Genomic DNA, 16,707 nt, shown 5'->3' with positions numbered 1-16,707 from the left:
TTTCTGAAATTCTTGGAATTTTCGCGAGGAATTCTTTGGACATACATATAAGCGAAATTTAACGGCAAATTCTTCGGCAGTTCTAATGAAAATTCTTTGGAATTATCGATGGAAAAAGAAATTGTTGAAAACTTTCAGGAGAAATTATTTGAATTTCCCATCCCACTCTTTGAGTTTTCACAAAAAAAAATATTGCAATTCTTGTAAGAAAGTATTTGTAATTTTCATGAAAATTTATTCTAATTTTTTACGATAAATTCAACACAAATTTATCTGACACAAAACAAACACACAAGCACAAAACCCTCCAGAAATTTCTTCAAAAACTTCTCCAAAAATTCATTTAAGAGCTCCTCAAAAACCTTGAATAATCTAAAAAACTCCACCAAGAATTCCTTTGGATATTTCACCAGGGATTTCTTTAAAAGTTTCTTCGAAAAGCCTCCGGGATTCCTTCTTAGATTTCTTCCAGTATCCATTGAAAATTAATTAGATAATGAAATAGTTTTCGGTGGAGTTGCTAATTGAGTTTTTGAAAAAATAAAACAAATAAATTAAACAACTAACACTGAAAAAAATCCGAAGGTATTACTGAAAGAATTTCGTAAAGAACTCATGAAGGCATTTTCGATGGAATTCCTGCAGGAAGTTCTGGAAGAATTGTCGGAGAATGTTTTAAAGGAATTGCTGGAAGAAGTTCTGAAGAAATTCCTTAGGAAAATTTGGAAGAAATCCCTTATGCAATCTCTGGAAGAATTTATTTGAAGAATTCATAGAATAATTGCCGAAGAAATTCATGAGGAGGTATTCTTTTAAAAAATTGAAGAGTTGCTAAACAGTTTTTGAAGAAACTCCAAATGGAATTTCTTGAGAAATTTATTAAGAAATATCCGGAGGAATCGCTAAAGAAACTTCCGAAGGAATTCCTTAACGATTTTCCTAAGGAATTCTTAACAACTTTTTCGTAGAAATTACTGAAACAATTTTTTTGTATGCATTCCATAAGGAATTTCCTGAAGAAATTCGTGAAGGATTTTCTGAAGAAATCCGTAATGGAAAGAATTTTCGGAGAAATTTTGTACGACATTTCCGGAAGAATACATAAAGTAATTTTCCAAGGTTTTTTATTGAAGCTTTTCGGAGGAATATCTGGAGGAATTTACTAGGAAATATACCAAGTGGTTTTGGCGCTTTGGGGATGTATTCAAACCTTCACAAAAGCTTATGTGCCACAACAAACATAATTTGTGAGTCACCTACAGGCAGTGTTGTCTTACACTCTGTGCAAGAAATTCTGCTCTTTGATTTTACTCCATCTAAACGATGGATATTTAGTAAATTCAAATAGCCTTCTATAAGTTGCACTTACTTAGTAAAGATTGTAAAATCGTTTGGATGGAGTAAAATCAAAGAGCAGATTTTTTTGCACAGAGTGTAGGACAAAACTGCTTACAGATTTAGGTGCCCGACTGAATGAGGCTTTGGCTTAAACGAATTCCAAAGACCATTTCAACATTTTTTGTATTATTCTACTTAGTAGATTAAATCTACTAGATACAGCCTAATTCAAATTCACAACTAATCAACCATCCAATTATCCAATGTTTGTCACCACACTGTCTTAGAGGCACCATCACTTGAGGTAGATTTGAAATTGAATTCTGACGAGTTCCACCTCAACAACATTCTAACAACTAACTAACAACAACAATCATAACACGAAGTTAGTACTATTCCAATCAATTCCACCACGTTGTATTGTCTTACAAATACGTATTTCGTCTCTGTAAGACCATCTTCAGTGTCTCTTATTTTACTCGACTCGACTCAAGTTAATTGATTTTTTTTATTACGATTAGTCATCGGCGTGGCAAAATTTTGATCGGCGGCGCGCCGACCCAAAATCGCCGGCGGCGGCGGCGTGAGTAAAACCACCGGCAGCGGCGGCGCGGCGCGGCGGCGCACAGGTCTAGTGTGGCGAACTTATAGCGCTTAAATGTGGCTACAACTTTGTCTAACAAGAAATTGCTCTAAATATGTAATCTGGGGCGTGGGAGGCAAAATGTCATTCAAATGACATTATGTCAAATGACACGTGACATTTTGGAGAGATTTCACTCTCTAGCCTCAGATGTTGTATTTAGAGTAATGTACCTTTGGACAAAAATATAGCACTACTCAAGCGTTATGCGTGCATCTAAAATTTTGAAGTAAATTTGGCTTCCGAAGAAAGTTATGAACAAATAGGTCAAATTACATGCAGATGACATTTTACAAGCCTGGTATCAACTCTCCGAAACACACTCGAACCCGACCCGAACCCATCTCTAGTCTGCCCGAAATAAGGCGTCAGGAGTTGATAATGTATTTTTTAAATTAACGTGTCTGCCCGGTATGAGACGAAGGGAGTAGTAACGCCTTCTTTATTTGGATGCATCTGCCCGCTATAAGGCGAAAGTAGTTAATAAAACCTTCTTTAATAGAACAAATCTGCCCGTTATAAGGCAAAGGAAGGGGTAATGCTTTCTTTAGATGGTAGCATCTGCCCGATACAAAGGGAAGAGAGGATGTAATGCCATATTTAAATTAATACGTTTTTTTTGGGTATAAGGCCAAAGAAAGAAATGAAGGATTACTCATAAAAACGTAACAAAGTAATCCCTTCATTACATGTGGCCCATCTGCCAGATATTATAAAGGGTTGCATATCCTGAGAGGCCTTCCTTAGCCATGCAGAAAGATGCGTGGCTGGCAAGCAAGACTATGCCGAAGGAGGCTTTTTGCCCAGTCTAGAATTTATCGAAAATTTATCGAATTTAATCGAATCGGAATTTATCGAAAATTCTATTTTTTATTTTTTCAAGGATTACAAGTTTTAACGTGTTATACGAATGTAATTCCGCGAAATAGTTATCGGTGAAATGTTATACAATCCAGACCGACTATTAAAAAGTTCGCCCATCGACTGACGAACGAAAACGGCCTACGACCGCCTCCAAGAATATGACTATTCGCAGCACCTACATCAAACACAGCCTTCCGTATCGGTAGGGGAGACTAGGGAGACTTGATCCCCTTTTCTGATTTCCAATGTATCACAGCCAAAAATAAATAAACATAAGCGATTTCCCCACAGGCTCTCTAAGAAATATAGTTTTTAACTTTACACCTGGAGATCACCACTGCAGACAGAATCATAAATCGATCACGTTCTGATTGATGGACGACACTTCTCGACGTCAGGACAGGATCGTGGCGCTAACATCGACTATTACCACGATCTGGTGATGGTTACGCCAAAACTATCCGTCACCAACGATGTCTGGTACCAAAGTCCGCCGTAGTACGACCGAGAACGACTAAAGCAGTCATTAACGACGCGACGCAGCGGAGGGCAGCGTTGGGTATGTGGACTGAAATCGACGGAACGATTGGTTCGACGAATAGTGCAGACAGATTATGGAGGAGAAGAGCTGTCTCTTACGGAGAAGAAACGCCGCCTGAAGAAGCGGAGAATGAGGAGATGGCACTCACAATAATATTCTGGTTTTATGCTAGTTTTATGAAAGTCATGAAGAGCAAATTATGGTTTTGAAGACCAATATAAAACCAAAAATGTCACTTGAGACAGCTGTGCCGTTATCAAGAAACACGTTATCAAGTCCTATCAGAATCTCAACACGTCCCGGGATAAGAATGGGAGCATCTTGACGGACGAACGTGTGATGATCGAAAGGTGGAAGTAGCACTTCGATGAACACCTAAATGGCGCTGAGAGTACAGGCAGTGAAGGTTTAGGCAGCAGAGGAGATGACTACGATTGTTCAGCGGACGATGAAAATCAGTCAGCCTCCACCTTGAGAGAAGGTAAGGATGATACCCACGAGCTCAAAAATAATAAAGCAGCTGGTAAGGACGGTGTCGGAGCTGAACTCATTATGATGGGCCCGGATAAGCTGGTTAGTTGTTTGCACAGGCTGATAGTTAGACTCTGGAAAACAGAACAGCTACCGCAGGAGTGGAAAGAAGGGGTCATATGCCCCATCTACAAGATAGACGATAAACTGGAGTGTACGAGCTCTCGAGCGAGTTTCTATTTATTTTTTTCAGGCTAGTGCCTGAATGGCCTCCCAAGTAACATTTTTAGTTTTATAACGCTCTTGAAGACCATTATTTACTCTACAAGAGTGCCTTAAAACCATTATAAAACCAAAATGTTACTGGGGCTGTGCGGTGCATAACAGTCATTCAGCTAGGTCCATGACTGCACGTTGCCAACCACGTTGTCTGCGGAGCGTCCGCAAATCCACCTGTTCGATCCATTTTGCTCACTGCGTACCTCGCCTTTTTGTTCTCGTCGGATCGTTATCGAGAACCATTTTCACTGGATAACTGTCCGACAATTTGGCTACTAGCCCGGCCCACCGCAGTTTTCCGATTTCCGATGGATGATTTTCCCAGCAGCTGATGCAACCCAACCAAATACGGTACGCAGTACTTTCATTTCTAAAACTCCAAGTGCACGTTGGTCTTCCACAACTCGATGTTCTTTATCTCGACATCGCTCCGTATGTCGATGATCTGCTCGGTCCATTCAATCTACATATATGTTTGCTTTCTACACCTCGATAATCTCCCTATCTCGATGTGTTGGATCATATTTTGTTAAGGATTCTCTCTCGCTATTCTGAAGAACTAAACTACCTAAAATTAGTTTGATCCACCCAACTTCGAACTTCCGTACGGGAAGCCAAATTTGAGTAAATGGGGTCGAAGTAGTTTGCCTTTACTTCCATGTTAGAAAAGAATCGTAAGTAAGCGTAAGTTCTTTGTACTCATTTTGGAGGTTTAATTCACTCAATTTCGCCCTCAGCTGAGCTCAGGCAACAAACTCAAGGTTGGCTTCCCATATCGATCTGGCGTCAATGCATTGAAGAAGAGAACAAATAACTCAAAGTAAAAATACTAAACTTACCCTAAAAGTACCTAAGTTAAATTCAAACATCGACCTGTTAAGCAAAGTTGTAGAAAAACCTTCACACTAGAAGTCCACCATACAACACATTTTGAAATTTAGCCTCTGGAATGTCGAGTTATTGACAAACTACTAAGTGATCGAACGCAGATTACTAAATAATCGATAACATCCTTGCTCATCGCCATTCAGGTGCTCTTCGTGGTTCTGCCGCAACCTTTGGATAACCTCACGCTCGTTAGTAAGAAGGTTCCCGTTTATGTCCTTACACATATCAGGCTGTTACGTTGCGGGGCTTTCAATGGCGGATCGAATATATCTCCAGTCATCTGGGAGTGCCACCTGCTGCCCGTAGTCTTAGGCCAGTATACCGTCTTGTATCCGCCCAATGTTTAGCCGCGGCTTCGACTTCTACGCATGTTTTACACCGTCGAGAGTTTTGAGCGCAGGCATACTGCAACGATGTAGTGGTCGGCTTCAATATTCGCACTGCGGTAAGTGCGTACGCTCGTAGACGAGCTCGGTGGTCTAGTGGCTACCGCTTCTGCCTTATAAGCAGGAGGTCGTGGGTTCAATTCCAGGCTCGTTCCTTTCCTACTTTGTATTTCTATCTAATTCTTTCTGTATTTCACGTTATACCAAAACGATTCCTACTGTTATAACCTTCCACGCAATCCCAAAACCTCCCGTGGCACCTATGAGAGGTCGTAGAGTTCTCTGCATCTTTCTTAAGTAGGTGTCCAACAAACCATCCTTCCCCTTCCTCAGCATTCGCAAGGACGTGGCCAGGACAGACCTTGACTATTGGAGTGCATTGCTTCCATCTAAGAGTTAGTGATTAGTCCCAAATCAGTATCTGTGGTAACGGATGAAAGTAATGCTACTCTCATACAATAGTCTTGGCTTGTACCACCTACGAATTTGTGCGAACTGCTAAATGCTAATGCTAATGCTAATGCTAATGCGGTAAGTGCGTACGCTCGAGATGTCGGAGAATAATTTACCGTTGATTAGAACGTGGTCGATTTGGTTTTCCGTTTCTTGGTTAGGTAATCTCCATGTGGCCTTGTGGATATTCGGGGAAGAAAGTGATTCGAACTATCTTCCGCGGGAGGCTGCATTCGATACGGTATGCAGACTTTTTGGTCCGGTTACCGTTCTATACATTTCCTCCCTGTCTACCTTATCGTTCATGTTGCCGATGACGAATTTGTCGTCTCGCAGTGGGCATCCGAACTTCCGAGCAATTACCATCCTAAATGTCACCTACAAAGTTATATTCTAGATCATTCTCAGCCGTTTATCACCAATGGTGATTGAGATCGTGGGAAGCTATCAAGCCAGCTTCGTGGGCGGCAGCTTGATAACGAACCAAATCTTTACTGTACGCAAATACTTAAACAATGCCGTGAATATCAGGTCTCACCGTACCATCTCTTATCGATTTGAAGGTGGCATATGATAGTACATATCACGTAGAGTTATGGAAAATCATGGACTAGAACAGCTTTCCAAGGAAGCTTATTTTCGTGCCTATTGTTCAATATTGTGCTGGCACGCAGAGAGCCGGGTGTAACAGCCGGTGTACACGATTTTCAACAGTCAATTTGTATGTTTCGCGGATGATCTGGACATTGTCGGACGAACATTTGGAGAGATGTGGCCGCGAATCGCGTATTGTTGATTCAGTGTTATTTACGTTACGATTTTGTTTAGCTGATTTGATTCAGATTCGTATTCTGCAACACACGTTGATTTTTTGTTTTTAATTAATGGGATGGATGTTAATGTGCAGAGGAGATTGGAAATTAAATGTGATGATTGGATTTGAGTTCACCGAACAAAAATTTGATAATTGATTAATATTGGTTAAACTTCACAAACTAGTACATTTTTAATTCATTTTGACATAAAATAGCAATAATTCCAATTGCATGTTGAAATTAGAATAGTGTGGTATAGGGAATGAATCTTTATTCAGTAATTCAAAGTTTATTTTTTTTATGATTTTCCTTTAAAAAAATATTTAAGGGATTAATGATAATGAAAAAAACACAGATATGTCAATTTTCTATTAATATTTTTTCTTAGTAGAGACCAATTCTTTATTGTTTGGTTGATCATTTTTTCTAAACTTTCATATGCATTTCATATTCGTTTTCCTACACCATGCGATGATTTTTTTCATGTTCTGACAGAAGAATCGGAGTTGTGCTTTTATTTATATTCAAGATCCTCCTTGGTCGTCTTATTAGTTAACAAATAAGTAGAGCATAGGATGTTGTGTTGGTTCTGATTGTTGGGGCATTTCCTAATCTATCTTAATCTCCAATTGAATATTGAAAATTTGATGTCAATAAATTTGTGCGCTACAGTACCCCCTCGAAAACATCATGCAAAGCAATGTACCTAGCTATACCAACAACAAAATCACAATTTTTCTTTATCCCCCAAGCAATTTCCGTTTCAACATCCCGCCATTATCAGGGATATTGACGCAAAGTACGTTATATGTATAATATGTACATATGTATTTATTTGATCAAAAGCAATCATCTTGTAGCTTCTTTTTTCGCCACGCCTGAAGCTCAACTTTGCAGCTGCTTATGAACGAATTCTGACATCTGGTGCTGTGTCGGCATTCATAACTTAGCTTTTTCTTAAGACTTTCACTTCCTCCTCCCTCGCGAGCAACTTTCAAATGTTTGAATAAATTCATGGGTGCGAAGAAAAAAGCTAGAAAATTGTTTTCGTTTAAACTTTTCCCACTCTCTTGTGTTTAACTTCATCTGAAATGGGTTCCTTTATTCATATAATACTAACACCTTTCAAATTAATAATTCTCGCTTCTCCTTTTTTATATATTAGACCAGGCGTCTCCATTAAAATAGTCCACTCTTGGCTTAAATCGATGTAGAAAATAAATACCATGAATGTAGGTACATGTAATGTGTTTATTGAGTGTTTATCGGAAAGGGTGGAATTAAGTCCTTTAAAAGGAAAGGGTCTCATTTGGACAATTTAAATTATTTGTTATATTGTTCAATATTTCTGTTATATTGCTTACTATTTGCGCAATTTAAATTCCATTATTGAACTGTTTTTTTTTTCCTCTCATCCCAACACAGGTCGACGAATTCCGATCGCATTGCCAAACACAGGTGCCCTGTCACGTAGACGTCATACGCTTTACATCCGTTCTGCGATCATTGTGTTTATTCTTTTCGCATTCCTGCAATTCCACGTGATAAACTATGGTAAGTTTCCACTGCTCGGTTTTTGGCTTTGACCATGATTAAAACTTCTTTGCACTTCTCATTACAGACTCCAACGAGTCGGGACCGGCGGATACAGCCAACTATTCGACGGCAGCGATCTTGCAGATGGTGCCACCGGTTTTCCATAAATATCTGACATCAAAGAGCCGAAATGGAACAGTCGGTAAGTTTGATTTAGTTTTTACGGATTCATCCGAATCCTTCTGCGATCAGCTATACACACATATTGAAATCACCATCCCTATTATTTAGACAAGGCCGGGGTTCTGCCAAAATATTACCCATTTTTCTGTCCAAACTTTCGTTCAATTGATCACAAATAGTATCGGATATCCCTCAGCCACATAACTGTGGATATCCTTCAACAAATGTTCATATAAATTTATTTAAAAAAAAGCCCGTTTTCTTTTTGCGTACAAAATACCACAAGTCGGTCAAAATACCACAAGCCACTCGACTAAGTCTAGTCAAGTACGAGACACTGAAGACGGCCTTACTGTTGAGGTCGAAATACGTATCTGTCAAGATACAATTAAGTGGTGAAATTCAATGGGATTGTACAAACTCGTCTTATGACAAGTGAAGACATTCCACTAAAAAGTTCAACATAACAAAATGAACTTATGTTTTATTCGTTCAATTCAAAATCTTTCGGGTATTCCAATACCAAAACTACTCAGAATTCCAATAAAACAAAGTGTATTTTTTTTTATAAATTCGGTTGAAATTTAAAATCAATTATTCATACTTACGCGAGATGGATCAACTGTTATAATAGAGTCGAATAGACAGGTATTCCCATTAGGATGCGGTTCAGCACAGGTCTTTAAAACTGCAATTTCATCTTCAAGTTCAGTATGAACAAGCTGAGTAATAAGTTTTTGAGAAACGCACGCGATTGTGGTTGAATTTTGTCATATACAATGTATCTATTTCAACTCCATTTGTCATTGAATGCAACAAAAAGTATGTGATTGACGGTAAGCTTCTCAACATTTTTGTAAAAACAACTGCACCAGGTCGTTTTACATTCATTGTACCCATCCGAAGAGTTTTCGGTAAAAGTCATCAAACGGAAGGTTGGCTAGATTCATCTTTTTCCGGAGGCCAGCCCAATGCAATTGTTCTGTACAAATTAAAGTCAGTAAATAATCTGATTCACTCGTAACGCTCGTAAAAGTTGGTAGTAAAACACTACTGAACCATTTCAGATGCCAACCGACCGTACTCAAAGTCAAAAACATACAGGCTGTTACTGTTTCCCGCCATAAATCTCAGAAGAGCGGAGCTTCATGAATTGATTTTTTTTTCACCAAAACCGAGTTGAATATCATCAACCGAAACGGCTGACGAGAACGATTCCTGACCATGAGTAATGATGGGTACTCTTTATGTGGATCATATAGAACTTTTCTAAAGTAAGGAAAAGCAACACAAAAAAATATATAAAAGTTAGCATTTGCTGCGATACTGTAAAAACCCATAGAAAGTAATGCTGAGTAAAAAGCGGCGTTGGGTTTATCGAATCATATGAGGTCGAACGTTGAGCTTATGTTTGTGAGCTTAACACAGCGATAGGTCTGCTTATCACACATTCACTTATGGTTGGTTCAATCTTTGTGGTGCGAAGCCACTACAAAATGTGTTCTACAGCTGCGTTGATCTATTTTCATACAATTACTTAATTATTCTATGACAACATAGTGGAATTTACAAGTTTGGCTTTGGAAAGTTTTGCTCCATTTATTATTTATCAACAGCAAACACATTTTCACAGCTTTAAGCTACTTAATGTCAACTTCCATTAGTTTTTGTCGAGCAGAAGCCATAGCTTAAGGCATTAATGTTTGTCGAAATGTTTGCGTTTCTTTGCACATTGGATCTTCAAATTGCACCTTCGAGAGACATGTGGAATAACAAATTAGAGAGCGCATCGTTCTGATTCAATCCATTGAACTTCCAGTGCAAAAACTGTAAACAGTACTCCATAATTGTTCTTCAAAGTGCGTGGACTTATGTAGTTTCTCAAACAAACGAAAAAAAATTCATACATTCCTGAACAAAATTTTTTTTTCGTATTTTTTGCCAGAATACGTATTTTTGTAAGAGGATTCAGAATATATAAAAATCTCATTTTGGCCAAAAATGTTACATATGCAGTTTCTCAAACAAACGGTTCAATTAGGTTGGTGCAAACAGTTTCACTTGGCTTGTGCTGCTTGGGAACCATGTTGTCGAAAATCTTTAAACGCTGTAGATTTCTTGCGATAGAGCTGTGTAAACTCGCCATCCCACCACAGACTCACGGTGCTAAAATATATCAATCAATCGGCAGCCGCCATTCGATTCATACTATAATTCTACGCTCCGGGACAAATTTTCAAAATAAAAAATCGTATGTAAGATTTTCGAGTTATGTTGTTTTAAGTTTTTTGATGAAAAAAGCCTTGCTAGGCAATCATAAATAGCACAATGTAATAACTTTAAAACAATTGTTTTATGCAAAATCAATTAAATCTCTATACCTATAAAAAATAGACATTTTCTTTTGAAGAACTGTACCTTTAGTGGAGGTAACACCGATTGTGGAGGAAGTATGATTTTTTTTTTGAAATTGTACGCTCTACGATAGTTGATGCTTTATAGTATAAATATGATGTTAAATACAACTCATCCTAAAATTTGATTAAAAACTATCGAAATTAATAATTCTACTCAAAAAATTTGAATCGCCTGTAGCTATAGTGAAACAACTGTACATAGCTCAGGAAGGTGCAATTCAAAGATCTGGTGTGCAAAGAAATGGAACCATCATCAACAAGTCACACATGCTCTTTGGTTTTGCGTATGGCTTTGACATCATTGGTGTAGATCGCAGAGCAGTGGAAGAGGCTTTCGTGCCTTTTAAACAGGAGACTGAGAAAATTAAACAGGTGGCTGATAGAGAACGTGGCAGCCTAAACGGTGTTGGTCCCGGATGTAATGTGATTTAATGTAAGGATGTAATGTGATTTGAGATTGTCGACGAATTCATATATTTTGGGCCCCTCGTTACATGTGATAATGACGGTAGCTGCGAGGTGAAAAGACGTGTTGCGGCAGCAAGTGGGACTTTCTACGGTTTGCGTAGCCAGTTAAAGTCTAACAGCCTATAAACACGGATAAAACTAGCTCCATACACATCCAATCACCCCGTTCGGCCATGAAGCGTGGACGTTAAAAGAAGCAGACTATCGAATTCTCGGGGTGTTTAGGTGAAAAACACTGCGCTCAATACTTGGTGATGTGGTAGAAAATGATGAATAACGCAGACGCATGATTCACGAGTTGTACCAAGTGTACAAAAATGCATACATAGGCAGGCTGATAAAATAAGGCAGATTACAGTGAGCTGGACATGTAATAACTATGTCGGAAGAGGGACGAGCAAAAGCCATGCTTGGAAGAGATCCTGGAATAGGACGTCGGCTCCGGAATACGCCCCGCACTCGCTGACTTTGTACAATCGAGGAAGATGCGCGTGCGGCCAACGTGCAGGGAGACTGGCGGCCCAAGAAGGAGTTACCTAAAACAAGACATTACATTCGGTTTTGCTCTGACAACGCGGAGTGTACGACTTTCATAGGTACAGGTAGGTAGAGATTTTATTGATTTTGCATTAAAAAAAAACTCGTTTGCAAGTTATTACGTTGTTCTACGGATTTTTTAATTGATTTACAAGGCGTTTTTCATCGAAAAACTTAAAAACGGCATAACTCGAAAATCTCACCAACGATTTTTTTTATGAAAATATGCCCAGAAGCGTAGAATTATAGTTGTAATCGAATGGCGGCTGCCGATTGTATGATATATTTTTTTCATAAGAACGGTAAATGAAGCACCGTACTGGATGGCTTCCTAAGGACCGAAACTCCTGACACCGTCCGGCGTTGTGCCTGGAGAACGTTGTTAATAATACACTGGACGACAAAATAAGTAAAAAAATGTATTCGCTAGACTTATGTATTGTTGTTCTCGAGCTCTAAAACCGACAGGCTGGGAGAATTCCGGTATTATTTGGTCACAAAGTAGGAAAAGGTACTCGCTTTAACAGTGTTGAAGTCATTTACATATTTGCATGATCGCAGGTTCATGGAAGTTAGAATCAGGGATTGGACTTATCATTTCATTATCTTCTAGTATTCAGCCAATAACTCATTCCAGAGGCGGAATTCCGTAAAGTGTTGTATGACGGACTTCTAGCGAAATTTTCCCTCTACAATTTAGTCTAAGAGTACATTGCTCTATGTCTAATATTTACAGCGTGAAACGCTAGTTTCACTTAATATACTAAATGATAATAAGTGTTATTATCATTTAGTATATTAAGTTTTACTAGCGGAGTTCAGATCAATTGGTCTACCAGGTCAACTCCACCTAGTCCACCATCGATCAAAAATCAAACCAGCATGTCAATATAAGTCCATTGAGCCTTTGCCTATTATATGCATTTATAAAACAATTTGGAGAACCTAGAACATCTGCATCAAACTATTTTGGGCTGCACATGATACGCAAGGGCTTTAGGGACTGGTATGGACATGCTGAGTTGATTACGATTGGATACCATACGTAGTTGACCTTATAGACCAATAGATCAGAATTCCAGAACAATTTGGAGAACCTAGAACATCTGCATCAAACTAATTTGAAGTACATATAACGGGTGGCCAATAAATAGCGGGAATGTAATGTATGGATCTTGATGAAAACTACAAAAAAGTAGTTCAATCTAATATATTGGTACTGATTTGCGATTTGGGCGTTTCTTATTTTGTTAACAAACATTGGGATTGGAAGGAAAATTAATGCTAAAACAATCATTTCCTGGGAAAACCACGATATGTATCCGAAAGAATGAGCTTTCCTCTATCAGGTAAAGGTATTAGTTTTGGAGAAAAGTACTTGCATTCTTGGGAACCTATGAAACAATGTTTGTTTACAAAATAAGTTACGCCCAAATCGCAAATTGATCCGGATATGTTATATAAAGAGATGACTTCAGTCTTCAAACTGAGATTAATGAATAATAGCATATGGTCCAGCCATGGTCCGCCATGTGGCGTAGCTTAATTGGGCTCTAGGAACTTGTATCGACATGATGGGTTGATTATGGCTTCATACCATGCTTAGTTGACCTGGTTGACTTATTCATCTGAATTCCAGAGCGATTTTGAGAGCCTAGAGCATCTGCATCAAACTAATTTGGATTGCACACAATACGCGAGAGCCCTGTGACATGCTGGGTTGATTTTGATTTTGTACCGGGCAGAGTTGGCCTGGTGGACCAATTGATCTGAAATCTGGAACAATTTCTAGAACTTTGAACATCTGTATCGTACCAATACAATACGCAAGGGATAAGGGCCTTTCATGGACAAGCTGAGTTGATTTCCGTTATGAATTTCATCTGAATCGGTAAATTTTACTCATATTAAATTTGGTAAATTGAAATTTTCTACATTCTAAATAACACACGGTGTGTTTGTCCGAAGATGCTTATTTTAAAAAAAATAGTATCTGTAAAACACTCACTACACGAAAGTATAGGTTTTTCTCTTTCACGTAGGTGCATTTTTAAAATGTTCTATCGGGGGTCATTTTTCCATACATTTTTGAGGAGGTTAAATCGGCTATCATTTGAGATTTCTATGAAGTTTGCACCAAAAATAGTGAAAAAATAAAAATTGTTCTAGATCCCCCGATAGAACATTTTAGTTTACCCACTATATGAAAGGGGAGAGCATATACTTTCACGTGATGGGTGTTTCAGAGTTACTGATTTTTGAAAAATAATATTTCCCCATAGATACACCGTGAACAGCGTTCGTACTCCAGCTGATCCTAAAAAAAAGTATAACCTAGTGCGTTTACTATTAACATGAAACTAGATAAGGTTAATAAGACAACCATGAAAGAATTGTGAAAATCGCTTGAAATCATGATTCTAATAATTTCTTGATCGCAGTATTCGACATGTTAACCAAGAACATGTACTTCTCAACATGCAATCAGGTTCAGGTTTTTCATAATGCAAGTTCTATACAAATGCTTGTACACTTGTTCATTTATACAATAAAACGGATGTGATGATATTTGCATAAAAAGCTTCGTCACAAGTTCGCACTTAAATGTACCATGCGTCCTTATGCTTTTTTGCAAATATTCTGCTGAACAGTTTTCAAAATCCTTACCTATCCAGCTTTTTACGCGGCGATTCCATAATTCTTTGAATATTTTTTATGGGTTAATCTTAGCAACCCATGACTTGTTAGAAATTTCATAATAACATAAATCTGTCGTAATAACGATAGCAATTCGTAAATACTCCCGAGCAGTTCAATATTCTTATCAATAATTATCGCACGAAATATATGTTTTTATTTTATTTTTCAAGTATCCGAATGAATACGAGGTGATGCATGCTACTGGAATGCAAAAAAGCTAATTCAAATGAATTTTGGTTTATTAATCTTCCGTTGTTCGCTGTAAATTTTATATCGTTCGTCAAACACATCATCAACAATACCATAACAATTAATTACATTTTATTCAGCAACTCGGCCGTACGAAAACCTCAACCTCCTACTCTCTAGATAAGCGTGATAACCCCTTCACAACAAGACCACTTAAAGGTTGTGTAGGGGTTATCACGCCTATCTGGAGAGTAGGAGGTTGAGGGTTCGAGTTCCTCCAAGACACGTTGATTCTTTTTCGCAAATTTCATATCAATTTGTCCATTTCGCAACATGTGCTGTGCATATGTACAGCCAAGATATTTAACAAAAAACAATACCATTGTCAGTTTTTACAAGAAGAACATTCATTATAGTACTGATTGGTCGTTCTGGGTGTAGTTCTAAACTGTTTTTCCTGCGAACAAAGGCGTAGGAGTGCCGAGTCGGATATCCTAGTTTGATTCTCAGTTTGGCCTAAAATTTACAACTCACTCGAAGAGAAAATCTTCAAAACAACACACACCGTTTGTCATTGGAATCGATGGAATTCCTCTCACTGTTACTAGGAGATAGATAACACAGTTACTAGGAATGGATAAGCTGCGGCGGGATAGAGCTGAAAAGGATGTTAGCATGTTTAGCGGCAATTAGGAACATAGCTCCGCTATTTCGCCTTTATTGACCGTTCTGGCACCTCAATATCTATCAGCAGTTTATTGGGGCGTAGGCCATAAATGAACTAGATCTCGTTCTCTTCATGGCTATTCCTGCCTACATACTTGAGGGTAATGTACCTTGTTATATGCGTACGGATGAAAACCCGTCAGCAACTATTGAATTTCCCAAAAATAAACCTAAAATGTACATATTACAATAACAAAAATCTAGGGAAAACCATTTAAAACATCAACAACAAATATATTTGGTTTTGTTACGTTTCCATGGACTTTTTTTTCAACAACACAAAACATATGGTTTCTTACCACATTCCCGGCCTAACATGCGTACGACTGCATTATACAATTGATATTTATGACAGGAAACAACTTTTCCTGAATGTCGTGAGTCGTGTAATACTGCAATGGAGTTCAGTTCTGCTTGAAAAAAAGCTATTTTTGTTAAACATCGTTTGGATGAGCGTTTAGGTATTTGAAATAAATTAACGAAGTATAGCACGTATTTCAGTCACAGCGATTGCTTTTCCGGCATACTTCAATTCAATTCCCGGCATAAGCGATTTTCACTCAATCTCTCAACATCTAAATCTCTCATTCTCTCTCGGGACGGTAGGAAATACGACGTAAACAAAAATATGTACGTTCCACGACAACGTGATGCCAGATGGTATTATTTATAATAACTTTTAACTGGTCTAGAAGATATATTAACTCATCCAAACTCTTTCCAAACACTTGAAAACAATTTTTTTTCACATTTTGAAATCCAGAGAATTATAAATAACATGATAGCGTCAACATATAAGACAGTTTTCCTATTAACAAAAAATGGTTTATTGAACTGAATGTGATGTTGCTATGTACACATTTTTATTACAATTACATCAAATGTTAACATTTGAAATAGAATTCTATTTTAGAAATGGCTTTTGATTTATTTTTTAAAGTTCTTTAAACAATACCTGGGAAATTTTGCAATAAAATTATTTAAATCCTTAAGATATCATGCAAATCGGAATGCTATACGTAAAATCGTTACCGCATCAGCCAACCCGACATTGCGGAACATCCGAACAGTAATGCCATAACAGCCAAATTTGGTCAGTGGTGCGAAACGCAGGCATCAACGACGTAGCTTGCATCATTTGAGATTGTTTTTTATTGGAAATACAGTTTCATGAGCTCTAAACAAGTTAGGAAAAGTTGTGCATCTACGACAGATGTTACATCTTTTTACCGAATTCTAACGAACAACAGAAATTGAGATAAATTTCGAAAGC

At 38.0% G+C, this 16,707-nt stretch overlaps 1 protein-coding gene across 6 annotated transcripts in view; it reads left to right on the top strand.

The window, feature by feature from the left end:
• LOC134224939 (alpha-1,6-mannosyl-glycoprotein 2-beta-N-acetylglucosaminyltransferase) overlaps positions 1 to 16,707 on the top strand; it is a 306,618-nt gene that overhangs the window by 192,046 nt on the left and 97,865 nt on the right. For all 6 annotated transcript variants that reach the window (XM_062704620.1, XM_062704630.1, XM_062704601.1 and 3 more), the window contains 2 exons: positions 8,104 to 8,232; positions 8,300 to 8,416. In XM_062704620.1, coding sequence (XP_062560604.1) covers positions 8,104 to 8,232; positions 8,300 to 8,416 — 246 coding nt within the window. The remainder of the gene's footprint in view (positions 1 to 8,103; positions 8,233 to 8,299; positions 8,417 to 16,707) is intronic.

This window comes from Armigeres subalbatus, chromosome 1 (assembly GCF_024139115.2).
Source record: "Armigeres subalbatus isolate Guangzhou_Male chromosome 1, GZ_Asu_2, whole genome shotgun sequence".
Classification (NCBI taxonomy): Eukaryota; Metazoa; Arthropoda; class Insecta; order Diptera; family Culicidae; genus Armigeres; species Armigeres subalbatus.
Note: the sequence above shows the minus strand (reverse complement) of the source record. Positions and strands in the feature narration are given on the sequence as shown.